General features: G+C 34.4%; 2 protein-coding genes across 4 annotated transcripts in view; one reads left to right on the top strand and one right to left on the bottom strand.

Annotated features, from left to right (window-relative positions):
- The window catches only part of LOC129224293 (zinc finger CCCH domain-containing protein 4-like), a 77,590-nt gene extending 76,867 nt beyond the window's left edge, over positions 1 to 723 (bottom strand). The window contains exon 1 of the mRNA XM_054858725.1: positions 518 to 723. Coding sequence (XP_054714700.1) covers positions 518 to 597 — 80 coding nt within the window. The 5' untranslated portion in view covers positions 598 to 723. The remainder of the gene's footprint in view (positions 1 to 517) is intronic.
- A 255-nt stretch (positions 724 to 978) lies between these two features.
- The window catches only part of LOC129223887 (reactive oxygen species modulator 1-like), a 76,717-nt gene continuing 62,125 nt past the window's right edge, over positions 979 to 15,570 (top strand). Inside the window, exon 1 of one of the 3 annotated variants that reach the window (XM_054858259.1) lies at positions 979 to 1,029. The gene's annotated coding sequence lies outside the window, so the exon portion shown is untranslated. Of the gene's footprint in view, positions 1,030 to 14,379; positions 14,490 to 14,624; positions 14,651 to 15,570 lie in introns of those variants that run through there. The other 2 variants (XM_054858261.1, XM_054858262.1) reach the window with 2 other exon arrangements.

Below are 15,570 nucleotides of genomic sequence, written 5' to 3'. Positions count from 1 at the left end.
TCAGAGAGTAATGGATTAACCACATGTCATTAACAATTAAATGAAATCTAGAATTAGATTTCCAATTACTAATCATAATATTGCACATTTCTAAATTCTATATTTCGTACTTACTTAGGCGACTATTCTAATGCTAGTCGCCATTGTCAACTCCTTCGTCAGCATAACCGACGGAATAATATAATCGTCGGCCATGTTTGGTAATATGAGATCGTTAATAAATTAAGATTACTCATTAACCCTCATTAAGGAATTATTTAATTCCAATTTCGAAGAAAAAAAAAGATTAGTTTTCCACTTACATGCACTTAACTTCAATATTAAGGTTGATCTATTGATAACTTATTTCGATTTTAGTGAAGTTTTAATATCTTAATGGCTGACCCGAGAACAAGCAAAAATGCTCATCCTCGTCTTTCTAGTTTCAATGTAAATAAAATCTTAACCCACCCAAAAAGTAAAAGTTACCAAGTGATAGTTTGAATAGAAATTGTTGGGATTTTGTTTGATACTCGACCTTTTTGTATCTCCGTCAATCTTTGTGTCTTTGTTTGCATCCCCTATCAATCGTGGGGAAATCTCGCTCTGTAACGCCATTCCCCAGGTTCTAATATAGTGGATTAAGGTAACTAGAAGTTATGGTTAGTATAAAATTTTAAAACCATGTCACAAACATCCAATTCTTCGTACACAAATTTCACAAGCTATATACTTTACGTCTTTCTCCAGCAATGGCGGTCCATGGAATACGCTTGTGACGTCACCCTAGCCAAAATGACGATTTCTGATTGAAATTCCAGCAGTCTGATTGGTCAAAAACTGGGATAAAATATCAAGTTTTTTATTTAACGCTGCTGTCTTGTTTTTTCCTACGTAAAAATTTATTTAAAAACAATATAGATTTTTAAATATAATTTTTGTTTAAAACAAAGGCCTTTTAAAAGCTTTATTTTTTCTGTATCATTCACTTCCGTATGATCCAACATGGCGACCGGAATCAGATCTCGGGGAAATGAAGTTTTCGTATAAGTAAGTTCAATATAAATTTAAGCACGCTAATTTCATAAATTTAATCAAAAGTTAATATTTTATGTATCAAACATTCTATTTAAATGTTGAAAAAGAGACAAATAATGGTTGCATTTAAGATAATTTTTTTAAGTTTCTAAATATATTCTTCATATATTTTTTTTTCTTGTTCGTTTTTCCAAGAGATACCCATAAATTTTATGATAATTTTGAAGAAGAAAAATTAGGGCTATGTAGCTCAAATATTGAAACATACGAAGTTATCATATAAGATCATTTTTTGACTCAAATGTGAGGAAATTCTTTTTAGCTTTGTGTTAATTTAATAGATTTGCTTATTTTCATGATTGTTTTGAACTGTATGCCAAGTGCTAAAATTTTTAAGTTCGGAGAATAAGGGTATTATGAATTATCAACTTATACTTCAGTACACAACTTGAGAAATCGTGAAACACAACTTTTTAGTTAAAGCTATTTAAAACATTCTTTCTTGTCCGGTAATCAAAATGAAAGAACACTGAAAGCATCTTTAATTGATTCATTTACGACCAAAACATCTAAAACAAATTAGCGCATTTTAAAACAGAATTAATAATGCGTAATTTGTGTAATATTTATTGTTTCTTACGATATCCTACAGTTCTTTTTGCTATGTATTTTATCATCTGCAATGTGTTTTTGTATTTGCACATGATAGATTCCATGAAAAGTGAAACCAGTAGGTCAAAATTTCATATTGCAGTTATGTTGCTATATTATATATCATCGTAAAGCTTAAAATGTGTATTTTCAGAATATTGCATTGATTTTTTAATAAATATTAAATAATAAACTTTTCCCACTTGGAAGTATAATATTAGGGTCTTCATAAGAATCCGAAAAAAATACCACATTTTCAACCTCTTATTTCTAATAGCAAAATAAAAATAAACCAAATTAATTGCAGTACAGTTTAAACTATTAACATTAACAAAAATTTAGCAAAATTGTCATTTCTTCGTAAAAAATCAAAATTAAAAGAAATCCGTTTCTGTCCTTTTAGCAAATCATCAGAGTATTGTTTGCCACAGTTTAAAACAGTACAATTTCTTTAGTTTTTTTTTAAATGGCGTTACAGATATAACATTTTTTGTTTCGGAAATAACAAAAAGCAGTATGTGTCACGTCCGTAACACGCGTTTATTTTCAATTAAATGGAAAAAAAGTACAGGATGAGCAATGAAAATATAATGTATGACATGTGATGTGATATAATTAAACTTCTGATGCTATGGTTTTCAAATTTTTATAAACGTTAGTGGATATTTAATTTTATTTTTTAAAAAAATTATTTAAATACACATGTATTCCACTCAAAGTAGGATTTTTGTCCTCCAAATCATGCATTAAATTCAATTGGTGTTAATAATTCTACACTAGCAATTAATGCTTTATAACTTGTATAAAAGTATTCTAGAGAAAAGTTACTTAATTTCTCAAACTTTGCTTCATTAATGCACTTTATTTGAATAATTAAAAAATATATATGTATATGACACAAAAAGAATGTGTTCTCCAAGCAGATTTTAGTGAAAATCACTCTATCATTTAGCATGATGAAATCCAAAGCACTCATTTTGTGCGTAATTTTCATTTAATAATGTTTTTTTTTCTTCAAATTTATATTACATATACTAATCATAGTTTTCTCTTCAAACTTCTATCATTCTTACAGCATAGCCAAATTGATATTATTTCTTATTAAAAGTTAACTTGGAGATTAAACTCGGAGATAAGAATTTTTCCGGTCTCATAGTTTAAATCAAAGTTACTCTGAGTGACTTTGTTATTTACTCTCCATAAAAAATTAATATTTAAATTACTGTTGCATTGATACATTGAATATTTTATAAAGGGGAAAGGGGGTTGATTTTTCACGCATCACTTTTCAAGCGAAAACGGAAAATGCGTTTCTCATTTTTATTATTCTGCTTTTTTAACTCACAAACTGGCTGCTGAGAACATTTTGAATGTGGGGTTACTGGTTGAAGATAAAATTACATTTTTTAAATTTTTAGGTGAAAAACAAAGCTGAAATTGTTGTTCATTTCAAAATCTCATCCTGTATACTTTTGATAATTATAAAATTTCAAATCTAGTAAAATATTGAAGACTACTTTATTGATGATAATTCGAAGTGGTCCCACAGTACATATATAAATGCATTTTGCATAGTAGTGTGTTGTGAGAGTTACTAGTGTTATTTTTTTTTAAACCTTGATAACTCGATATCTCTAATTTTTTCCCCGTCCCCAGTGGTTTGAGATATCGAGGTTGCACTATACCACTGGAACCAATTTCAAAAAATGACTCCAATCTCCCAAGCTTCCTTATTAGAACCAGGGGCGGATAGAGACTACCATTATAGAAGGGTCATGCTAAAGAATGCCCTCCCCCCTCACCAAATCTATGCAGGGTGGCGACAGATCAGGGAAAAACTTTATCACTCAGGGAAATATCAGGAAATTTCAAAAAAATAACAAAAATTCAGGGAAAATTGATCAAATGAAGGGAAAAAAAATTTCCCTCAAAACGAAGCATACTTTGATTCCCTACAAATTTTCCACCAATTATTTGTTTTAAAAAAGTAAAATTAATGAGGTATGATTATACAGTGCCGCATATTTGCATTTTTTTCCCTCAAGGTCAAAGTATTCAATCTTAGGATGAACTTCCTGATATCACTTCTCTGTCTGTAAAGTTGTTTATTTTACCTTGCTTTAATTTTCCTTCCAAGCAACGTAAGATAAACAACCCTACTAGCTAAGAGGAAGCAGTCATTAATGACTTTGCTCCCTTGCCTTTACTCACTGTCTTGAAGTAATTCATACTGTTATAACGATTTCAAGAAAAAATCTCTGTTTTTTTAATTAATGCTGGAAAAATCTTAAAAGTTATCACTTGCCATTTTTAATTTTAATGCTAAAATTGAATTTTGACTGGAAATCAATATTTTTTTTGCCTTGGTATTATTTACTGTCACTTCAGATTACACAAAGTTTTTTTTTTTTTATTTTAAAACTCTTTTATTTTAAAACCATATGCATTTTGAAATTAATAATTATTTTTGAATGGCAATGTTGTTTGTTACTAAAAAGTAATCTAAGGTTTTTTTGTTTTTTTTTTCCCCGACAACTCATGAAATTATTTGAAATTGAGTTGTGTACATAAGTAAATATTTTTATTATTTTTTAATAGTTAAAATGCTGCATTCATTCATTAAAACCTAAGTTCTTGATTAGAGAATAGCTCAATATGACTGGTTGTTGAAAGATTTCAATTTGGTTTATATAAATATGGCTATTCTGCTGTGTGCAAGTAAAGGGCAGTAACTGCACCTTTTTTTTTTTTTTTGCATTTTTGTTGTCTACTGTACGTTATCTTTATTGTACATACTCGCTTATTTAGTTTCCGCTGAAAAAGAGGCGCAAAAAAAACCCCTAATTCCAACATTTTCCTATTGTTAGTATTGAATCCACCACACATTTCTTCAAATATCTTGAAAACTAATTTCTGCAGATACTGTAGTTTACCTGCACACAGCAGTATTATTTACATAAGTAAAACTACATTACTTCTATACTATACTTTAGCTATCACTTGTTATACTTGCAGCAACAATTATACTACTTGAAAATTCAGTTCAAGAGTATTTTCATTTAAATATTTTAGTTTTATCATGATTAGTATATTTCTTTAAGAGTGGTTTTAATAATTTCTTAGAATTCTTATGTTAACTGGTTCCTGGAAGTAAAGTATTTGTTTTAGATTTCTTACAATATTTCTCTGTCGATAATTTAATACACTATTTTTACCAAAAAAAAGGAGCATCTTATATATTATATTTTTTAATTGACAGCTTAAACCGTTCTAAACACTATTCTATTTAATATGCAATGCTTTTTCAGGTAGGACAAAGAAAGGAAACCATTATCATTGATAACGTAAATCAGGAAAATTTGGTGAACTTAATCAGGGAAAAGCCAGGGAACTTTTTTTTCCAGTTCCTGTCGCCACCCTGCTATGGTTATTCACAGGGCTATGGAGTCTGATTTTAGGGTAAAGAAGTCAGAGTGGGGGGTTCGAAAACATGCAGACTCTGACTCTAGGCTTCTTTTTCTTTAATTTTCACCGACTCTCCTTGCAGTTTTTAAAAAACTGACTACCGATTGGTTCGATTACATGTATAAAGGCCTATTAATAAGAAAATGACTGCTATTGGCAACTATTATTGCTGGCTTGATTGTTTATCGAAATTTCTGTAATAGACAGCTTAGCTGTCTACTAATTTGCTTGTTTTTTAACATTCTTGAATTAATAGCAACTGTTAACAAATGTGGCTTTGTTACCTAATATTTTCTAGTAATCTCTTTTAAACAAAAATAATATATATTTTTTATTTTGATCTCAGTTGTAAAATAAAAAATAGTAAAAGAAATGGTATCTCTTGGGCAAATCGGCCTGCAGCTCAGGAGGAAACTTTGGAGGGTGTTCGGTAAATTCAAATGTTGTCCCGCGAAAGTGCAAACGCAAAGGATAAGATATCTGTTTCTTCAATCTAAATATACAAATACAAATGTGATGAGCAGGAACAGGCTCTTGGCCCAGCTACGCTGGTCCTAGTCAATTTATTAGTCCTCAATGAAGATCAATGGCCCATTTAAAGCTATCCACCACCTAACTCATTACCACCTCTTCCGGTAAGCTGTTCCAAGTGCCCACAACCCTACTAAAGTAGTAGTTTTTCCTTATTTCCAGGTTAGCCCAAGATTTGAATTGCTTAAAACAATTACCCCTCGTCCTGCTTTCCGTGCAAAAATTGAATCCATTAACATCATTCATTTTGATAAATTAAACGAGCTGATGTGTGCATCACATGACTTCCTTTTACACCAATTTAATGTTATTTCTCTATTATTGCAATTTTAATGTGATTCTCTCTCTAACTCTCTAAATATCACCAACAATGGCTACATTAAAACCAGATTTTAAAAAAAATAGCCAAATTTGTCGCCAAGTTGGCGAAAAAATTTGGCAACAAAACGGCTACCAAAAGACTGGCGATATATCGCCAAGTGTCCGCCAAATTGTAACACCACTTGAGTTTGCATCGAAATTAACAATGAATTCCCCCCAAAAAGGGGCAAAAGTCCCCGTTAGAAACACCCGAATGCAACCAAAAAAGGAGGTGCACAACTAAACCTCACTAGGAGTCTACGTACCAAATTTCAACTTTCTAGGACATTACGTTCTTGAGTTATGCGACATACATACGCACATACGTACATACAGACGTCACGAGAAAACTCGTTGTAATTAACTCGGGAAACTTCAAAATGGATATTTCGAGCGTCTATACGTTCTTAGGTACATATGTACGTGTGGTCGGGTCGAAAAAAAAACTCAGCATTCATTTGGGGGTGAGCAAAATGGAAATTAAGGCCGATTTTTGAGTGAACATTTTTTTGCGAATACAATACTTCCTTTTTTGTAAAAGGAAGTAAAAAAGAGTCACCACTGAGCTGAATATATGTTTTTTTAATCTCATTCTTATAAAATGGTATACGCCCAAAATGTCGCGGCCAAAATGTCGCGGGACAAAATGTCGCGGCCAAAACGTCGCCGGCCCAAAATGTCGCCGGTCCACAATGTCGCCGGCCCGAAATGTCGCCGGTCCAAAATGTCGCCGTCCCAAAATGTCGCCGGTCCAAAATGTCGCCGGTCCACAATGTCGCCGGCCCAAAATGTCGCCAGTCCAAAATGTCGCCGGTCCAAAATGTCGCCGTCCCAAAATGTCGCCGGTCCAAAATGTCGCCGGCCTAAAAATCGCTAGTTCAATTTGTACGAAAAATTTAAATGTACGTCGATGCTTTCCAGCATAAAAGTTGCGAAAGAATATTAAATGCCTTTCAGAGTAAGTTCCTTCAAAAATTCCAAACGTTTTCTCCTGTCTTAATTCTTAAACATCAGATTAATTCCAGAAAATTAATAGTTTTCAGAAAAACATACGTTTTTCTGTATACTATTACAAACGTAAACATGTGAAAGGCTGCTGCAACGGAATTCTCTTTCTCGTTTAATCTGATTAATAATAATAATCAAGATGTAACATAAAGGATCAAGGTGTAACGCAAGGATTCAAACAAAAAATTGGTATGGAAGTAAAACTAAACTGTTCTAAACGCGAATGAAAGAATAGTGAGGGGCAATTTGAATATGGCAAGAGAATAGGCGGTTTGTATTTTTTGGCGTAATGAAGTAAAAACAAATAACTCCTTCACTCTAGCATATTATTACGGTAGCGACAGGTCAGTCATTTAGGGGATCAGGCGGAATGGCCCTCGACTTTGAATTTTTTTTTATATACAAGTGGGAGTGGTTTTTATAGCAATCCTATGAAATTTGCATTGGTTATACATACGTCCGTTATCCTCCCTCTCCCCTTTCACTGGAAAAATTCGAAATCACGGGCCAGGGTGGAAATAAAGTAGAAAAGTATCTTAATGAAATTTAATTTTCTCATAGATTTATCAACATTACCCTAAGAACTGTAAAAAAAAAAAAAAAAAAAAAACTACGTTTTCAGTGAGATATACGTTGATTAAAGTAAGATCAAAACTGCCGTGGGAACTCCCATCTCTTAGGAGTAAAATTCTGAAATTACGTCGAAATGTTCACCGTCAAATCTTTTGAAATCAATGAAACCCGTAACTGCTAAAACAGGTGTCTTTCACTCAGATTTTTGAAAAACGACTCTACGCGATGACAAATATTTTCAATTCTCAACATTCATGAAATTTATATATTCGATAGAACATCAAGGGACAATTTCAGAACAGCTATTTTATTGAAGGTTTTCAAGAGGATACTTCCATGCATGCGAAGTAGCGCTTGTCAGCTAATCACATTTTCCAATTTTAAATAGAAAGGAAAAAATTTCATAATGTAGGGTGAAATAACTGATATCAATGAGATTATTCAGATTAATTTTGACCTAGACTTATTTTTAAAATAAGTTTCAAAAAGTAATAGTTCCAGCTCAATATAACTTGGTAATTCAGAAAGAAAAGAATATTGATAATAATAATAATAAACACATAAATTTTTCTCTCTCAGAAAAAATTGCTGTTTTAATTAGTGAATTTTTACTACGCAAATTATATAAGAATGCAAACTCAGTTTTTATTTAACACTCACGCTAGTTAAAGTGCTACAAAAATGAGAGGAATACACGGCTAATTTAGATTTTATTGATATCATGCTCAACTTCTCATATATAAATTCAGTATATTTTTCATTGTTTATTTAATTACACTGACTTACGTAAACGATTACGAAACTCAACTTAGAACGAAAATAAAGCTTGTTTTCGTTTAATTTCACTTGTATACTACATTTTTGTATGAATCCTCGCATTACTTCTTGAGATATAGCAGTCACATAAAACGATAAAAATTATTCTGTGATCCATCCTTTTGGGATGACTGAAGCCAAAAATAAATGAGCAACTCACGCTTTAAGATATACCTGTAGACCAAATTTTGTCTTAACCCTTGTACAGTAGACCCTCGTTTTACGCGGGGGTTATGTTCCACGGAAATGCTGCGTAAATCAAAACCGCGTAAATTGAGTCCTAATATTAGTGTCAAAATAGGAATTAGGTTCCGTAGATTAAAAAAAATACTTCATTCTAGTGATGACTAATTGTATAATAAGTTTAATGTGTACTTATATCAATTTTTATGCACAATATGCGTAAAGAAAACAAACTAATTTCGTGTTCTGTTTATGAAGAAGAGCTGACTATGATAGTTTTTTGGTAGTCATTAAGAATTTTTCCTCCAATTCTTTGCTTAGCATTAACTCATCCATGATCACTTGCGTCATTTCCATGATAGAATCTTCTTTCACTAACAAATCAGAAAGATCATTCCTATTATCTACGGATGGTTCGAAAATTTTCAATGTGAGCGTTTTTGGTTGTGTGTCACCGGAGTCGGTATCCGCGTTGGTTTTGACCTCTTTTGTCACTCCTAAAAGCTCTTCTTCCAGTGAGTTCTGAACTGTGTGAGTTTAATCACTTTGCTTCTGATGGAAAAAGCTCTGGAACCAATCGCATAAAATGTCTCCAAGGACCCAAGTTCGATTATTAGCACGCCAAAATGCAGTTAGTTACGTGTAATCTGCAATCTTTAGGAGCTTGGGTTTTGAAAGAGAGGAAAATGTTACCTGTTTGCATTGCCGCATCTGCGTAAAACCGAAACTCATCTGCGTAAATAAAATAAAGGTGTCAAATCTTCAACCGCGTATAATCGAAACCGCGTAAAATAAACCTGCTGAAAACGAGGGTCTACTGTATTACTTTTTGAGATATAGCAATCACAGATAATAAAAAAGAAAGGAAAAAACATTCGATTGCTCCACCTCCACCTTCTGGTGTTATTGAGCCCAAAATCTGTCCCCCTGCTGCTTCCTAACATTTTATTTGATTCCGTTCATCATTTTTTTGAGCAATGACAGTCACGCATATCGATGAAAACGTTCTGTTACTCCACTTTCTTGAACGAATTGACGCAAAAAACCATGCAGCCCTAAATCATATATGGGTACTTGCGGGTATCGTTCGAATTCTTACTACAGGTTTTGACGTAGAATGTCCCCAAAAAATCGGTCACATACAAACGCACACTATTCTTGAAGAAAAGTTTAAAATAATTTAGCGAACGTCAGAACTGAACGCCGTCAGAACGTTTTACAGTTGGTAGATAGCGAGTCACAAGAAATAAGATAACGTAACGCTTGTATTCTATTTGTTTACTGAAAAACAGCCGAGAGTTGCGAATCAAAACGGAATAATCTTTTTAGAATTTATCATGAAACTCAGTTAGTCCAGTCCCATTTATAACGGAGACATTCATTAAAGGCAGTAACCATTTATTCTGCAAATTTGGTGTTAAACATCATTTTTGTACATTTAAATTTTTCTTACCAACTGAATAAACGAATTTTGGATCTACAACATTTTGGACAGGGGACATTTTGGCCCGGCGACATTTTGGCCCGACGACATTTTGGACAGGCAACGTTTTAGCCCGGCGACATTTTGGATCGGCAATATTTTGGCCCGGCGGCATTTTGGACCGGCGACATTTTGGGCCGGCGACATTTTGGACCGACGACATTTTGGACCGGCGACATTTTGGACAAGCGACATTTTGTCCCGGCGACATTTTGGATCGGCAATATTTTGGCCCAGCGACATTTTGGACCGGCGACATTTTGGACCGGCGACATTTTGGACCGGCGACATTTCGGTCCGGCGACATTTTGGGCCGGCGACATTTTGGGCCGGCGACATTTTGGACCGGCGACATTTTGGCCGCGACATTTTGACCCCAAACCTATAAAATAACAAATCAGGAATGGCTAGGTATATTTGGCAGGAGAACAATTAATTTATAAGAAGCACAAAAAAAAAAAAGAATCGTCGCCAAGTTGGCGAAAAAACTTGGCGACCAAAAGCTTGGCGATACGTCACCAAGTGTTTACCAAATTATAACACCACTTAAGTTTGCATTGATATTAACAATGATTTCCCCCCCAAAAGGTGCAAAAGACCCCCTTAGGAACATCCGAAAGCAACCAAAAGGGGAGGTGCACAACTAGACCCCACTACGAGTCTATGTACCAAATTTCAACTTTCTAGGACATACCATTTTTGAGTTATGCGAGATACATACACACATACGCACATACATACAGACGTCACGAGAAAAGTCGTTGTAATTACCTCGGTGATGGTCAAAATGGATATTTCGCGTGTCTATACATTCTTAGGCACTTTTCCGCATGTGATCGAATCGAAAAAAAAACTCAACATTCATTTGGGGGTGAGCAAAATGGAAATTAAGGGCGATTTTTTAGTGAAAATTTTTTCGCGAATACAATACTTCCTTTTTTGTAAAAGGAAGTAAAAAACTGAATCATGTCTCCATCTTACCCTCCTTTGCTCCAGGCTATACACACTAAGCCTATTAAGTCTAGCATCATAATCTAAATCTGAAAGTCCCTTTACTAGTCTAGTTAACCTTCTTTGAACCATTTCCAATACAGAAATACCTTTCCTCAGATATGGCGACCAAAACTGCACAGCATACTCAAATGGGAAATTATGATGATTATTGGTCCCCACTGGAATTGAGCCCAAAAAACATCTCCCCAGGGAGAAATCGAACCCCGGTCTCCCACATGACAGGCAGGCATACTGACCACTATACTACCGAGGATTAACATTGTGCCGAAACCTGGGGAAAACACAAGTTTAAAGACTATATCTATAAGCTTGATTCTCACTAAAAAGTATGATATAAAATTAGTATATGATTTCTTAGTTACAGCACTCAATAATTGCAGTTAATATTAAAATCTTCATATTAAGGTTAATTCTGAAGCGTCCAATGCCGCTAAACTGTTAGAATTAAAAATTGAACAAAGGAGAAATATAAGAAAAACGAAGAGGCTATTTGTACAAAGCTGTACAAATAGCCTCTTTGTTAGCGCATTTTGTGTAAAATTTGCTCCAGGCGTACATGTGCTCGAACCTCACCACCGCAATATGAGAATAGTGCCATATTTTTGTTGAAATTTTATAGAAGAAATTTTATTCCAGATTTATTGGGGAATTTTTTTTTAGAATTAAAGTATATTTTTTTTTATAAACTCGGAAATTAACTTGGCGTGTCACCCACCAGATGTGTGTCAGCCGGGGTGGACCGCCCCCACTCAAAAAAAGTTAGCAAAAAAAAACCTTTTTTTTATTCTCAAGTTACAATTTTTAAAAATTAATAGCACACGATTTGATCAGCATCTATTTGTTAAACATTAAAGAAAAACAAATTAAACCTTTTCATTAAAAAAATGAGGTTTTTAAATGATCTCACTTTTAAATAAAATTGTAATTATTGGAAAATTTAATTTCTAACGTTGTATGCATCTTAGGTTTACAATAAAATGCAATGCTTATATTTCATAAAAAAGAATTAATACTTCTATTTCTGTATGAGGGTAGGGGATGAATCGGAAAAGTAAAATAAAATAAATAAATAAAATGGTCGGAGTTGGATGTTTCAAAATCCAGGACCCGGTGTCGGCCCTATTCCTTCCGGCTCCAAGCCCTGGTTTTGGTACGAAAAATTTCTGATACAGCTTGGATGTCAATGAATAGCACCAAATCGACCAGCTATAGGGGGCCTGATACAGTATAGACATTACAAATTAATTTCATAAGCCATTAAAAGAGAAGTAGTATTTTAAATATTTACTTTCAAAACTAACTAAATGAATTGAAAACAGAAATCCTTTACATTTTATTCATAAAGTGTTATAACACAGTGTGGAGGCAGGCCCGGATCTGTAGTAGGATCTAACAGTAAGGAGTGGGGAACACGCCCTTAAGCGACCCGACGGCCCAAAAATTTTTTTTAAAAATAAGCAACTTATTAATGGTGTAAATATCTGTATCTCGGAGGGATACAACACTGTGTCCATTTTATCCCAAAATGAAATTACAGAGTTAAAATCAGCTTTTCTCATATTTCCTAGAGGCATAGAGCACTATGTCCAAAACCAGTTATTACTTAATGGATATAGTGTATTCTAAAAGAACACCAAGTCCACTTTCACTTAGAGGGATAGAACAAACTCCCCTGTAAAGTTATGAAAATGTACATAGTGTTGTTTCCCTCTCAGGTACAGATATACACTGCTGGCCTCTGGGGAGGGGATATTTGCACTAATCATGAGTAGGAAGCTAAAACATCTTTATGAAGTGTAGAGTCTGTCGCAGCCAAATACTATGAAATGCCCCATAAGGGTCTACTCAAACGTGCTTTTTTTTATCAATGCAAAGTTTCCATCTGTTTTTCAAAAGCTACAGACCATTTAGCTCCAGGATATAATAGTTCAATATTGAAAAAAAAAGAAGTTTTCAATTCAAATGAATTCACTCTGAATTCCGAGTAAAAATGCTTGGTAGAAGTTTCCAGGAAATAAACTCAGATTCCTAAAACAGGCCACATGTATCAGCTTCACGGCTGTAAGTTGGGAAGCACTGTTTTAAATAATACACTTGAAAATGCATTATTAATGCTCTTTCTTTATTGCTAGATCTAGAGTGTTTCATTTTGAACGAAAATGCTGAGAACTTCTTTCTCAAAAATATAAATAATTTTTAAGAAAAAAAAAGCTATCCAATTTGAAAAGTTCTTTTAGATTGTTTTTCTATGCACCTGTTCCTGACCTGGTTTCTGTATGTTAGGTTCAGATTTAGCTTTATGTTTTAGAGGGGTGTCAGAGGTGTATCCAAAGGAATTTCCAACATTGAAGAATCTTCCTTTTTTTAAGCATAAAAAAGTCTAAAAGTAACCATACCCCTAAAGTTTAACCTTATCTCTCTTTAAAAAGATTTCCTGGCAAGATCAGAAGCATACCATTCAGGCAATAATAGGAAGGCTTGAACAAGTTTTTCAAAATACAAGTCCTTGAAATACAGCAATCGACTATTTTAGGTACATTAAAGGAGGGAGGCCGTGATCCCCCCCCCCCCGGCCCTTCCCCTGGTCCTACAGGGGCAGATCCAGAAATGTTTGTAGGAGGGGTCAAGTGTCATTGGCAAACGTTATACCTCCCATGCAAAAAATATTAGGTAATCAGGGATGCCTCCCCTCCAAGGGCGATGTATGGGAGCACAACCCTTTCAAATCCCTCACCCTAAATTTTTAATAGCGTTACCTGCGCCATAGATCATATTCCCGCAAATTTTCATCAAAAACTCAACTACCCATTTCTTTAGGCAGACAAACTGGTCACATTATCGTAAGCTTTGAATTATTTGAGATTACAGCTAGAAACTATTTGGAAAAAGGTTAATATTGATTTCATAAACTTTTTTCAGGATTCAAAAATTGAAATTTTATAATAGTCGTAAAAAACTTAGTCACAAGGGGGTCGGTCAGGTGATCCTTTGACTCTCCCCTGAATCTGCTCTAGAGGTCCTGGGTAAGTTTTGCCACTCATTTTATTATAATTTTGCCACTCATGGTTATTCATTGAAGGAAGGGAGGAATCTCAGCACTGATTGTACCTTAGAAATTTGTAGGGTGATGTTTTAAAGGGCCTTAGTCCTGGGGAGAGGGGCTGGCTTGGATCTATAAATTTTGGGGCCCCTGTGTGACAAAATCGGTAGGGTCCCTCCCCAGAGACAAACAATGTATATTGCAATGTTAATGTCTTAGTGCTAGTTTTTTTTTTTTTTTTTTTTTCAGTATTTTTCAATTTCTTGGATCATTGTGTCCCTAGGGGGCGGGGTCTCACCGCACTTTGGGTATGCAGATGCGGGCGTGGGGGCTCTTGTTTTTGAATAGGTGAGTTTGAGTTTGCCTGTAGTACTTGGAGCTTATCAGGTGACTTAAATGAGTGTTTTTTAGTACTTAAATCCCTGGTTTACATGTAATATTTTTTCATTCAACATAGCAAAATAAAAACTTTTTTTTTTTTTTAGAAGAAAAGAATCCAAATTGATTGAGTAAGTATTATTTTATTAATTGTAGTTTTACTTGCATATTTCTAGAGGTGCACTAAATTCAGGGATGTGCCAGCTGCGCCAATTAAGCCAAACTGCTCCAAAAGACCGCTAAATGGACTTTTCTGCCCCAAAATCGGACAAACTTGCGCCAAAAGTGAGATTTCGCATGAAATGTTGCAGTTTCTTCAACATATTTGGCAGTTTTTGCTATTTATCATCAAGTTTGTGCATTTGGAACTTGTTTTTACGATTTTTCGACTTGGTTCCAATTTTTTGCGCAATTCAAAATCCGATTGCATCCGCTTTTGAAAAACTCTATCGTTTTTATTTATTATGTGATTCTGTTCCTTTGATTTGAAAAATTTGATATTGAACTTTATCATTTCTTAAACCCCTAAATGACAGACTTGATGGCACATCCGTATCTCAAGCGCATCCCTGCCAAAACAACTCGAATTCAACTCCAAAAGTCAAGGGTTTCACCTCCCCCCCCCCCTTCCATCTCTCAGGGCAATGGCGCACCTCCTCAAATCTTATGGAGCATCCGTCTAGAAAAAGAGCTCGCCCTCACCCTCCCGAAATGAGATTTTAAAAAACTTCTCAAAAAACCGCTCCCAAAAATTTCAGTTTCACAGGCTGCGCCATGGACCCCCCTCCCTCCTCCCGAAAATGAGGTTTAAAAAAACCCTCTCAAAAAAACAGTCTCAAAAATTTTAATGGCTTAGGCTGCACCATGCCCCCTCCCCCCTTCTAGTGGGCACTCCGGTAGAAGTTAACTCAATTCGGGAAAAGCTCGAAAAATGAACTACTTGAGTACTCGATTCAAACATCTCGAGATCTCGATTTGAAACATTTCGAGAACTCGATTCAAAGTAATCGAAAAGTCAATCGCTCGAGTTCTCGTTCGAAAGATCTCGATT

This window comes from Uloborus diversus, chromosome 6 (genome assembly GCF_026930045.1).
Source record: "Uloborus diversus isolate 005 chromosome 6, Udiv.v.3.1, whole genome shotgun sequence".
NCBI classification, from domain to species: domain Eukaryota; kingdom Metazoa; phylum Arthropoda; class Arachnida; order Araneae; family Uloboridae; genus Uloborus; species Uloborus diversus.
Note: the sequence above shows the minus strand (reverse complement) of the source record. Positions and strands in the feature narration are given on the sequence as shown.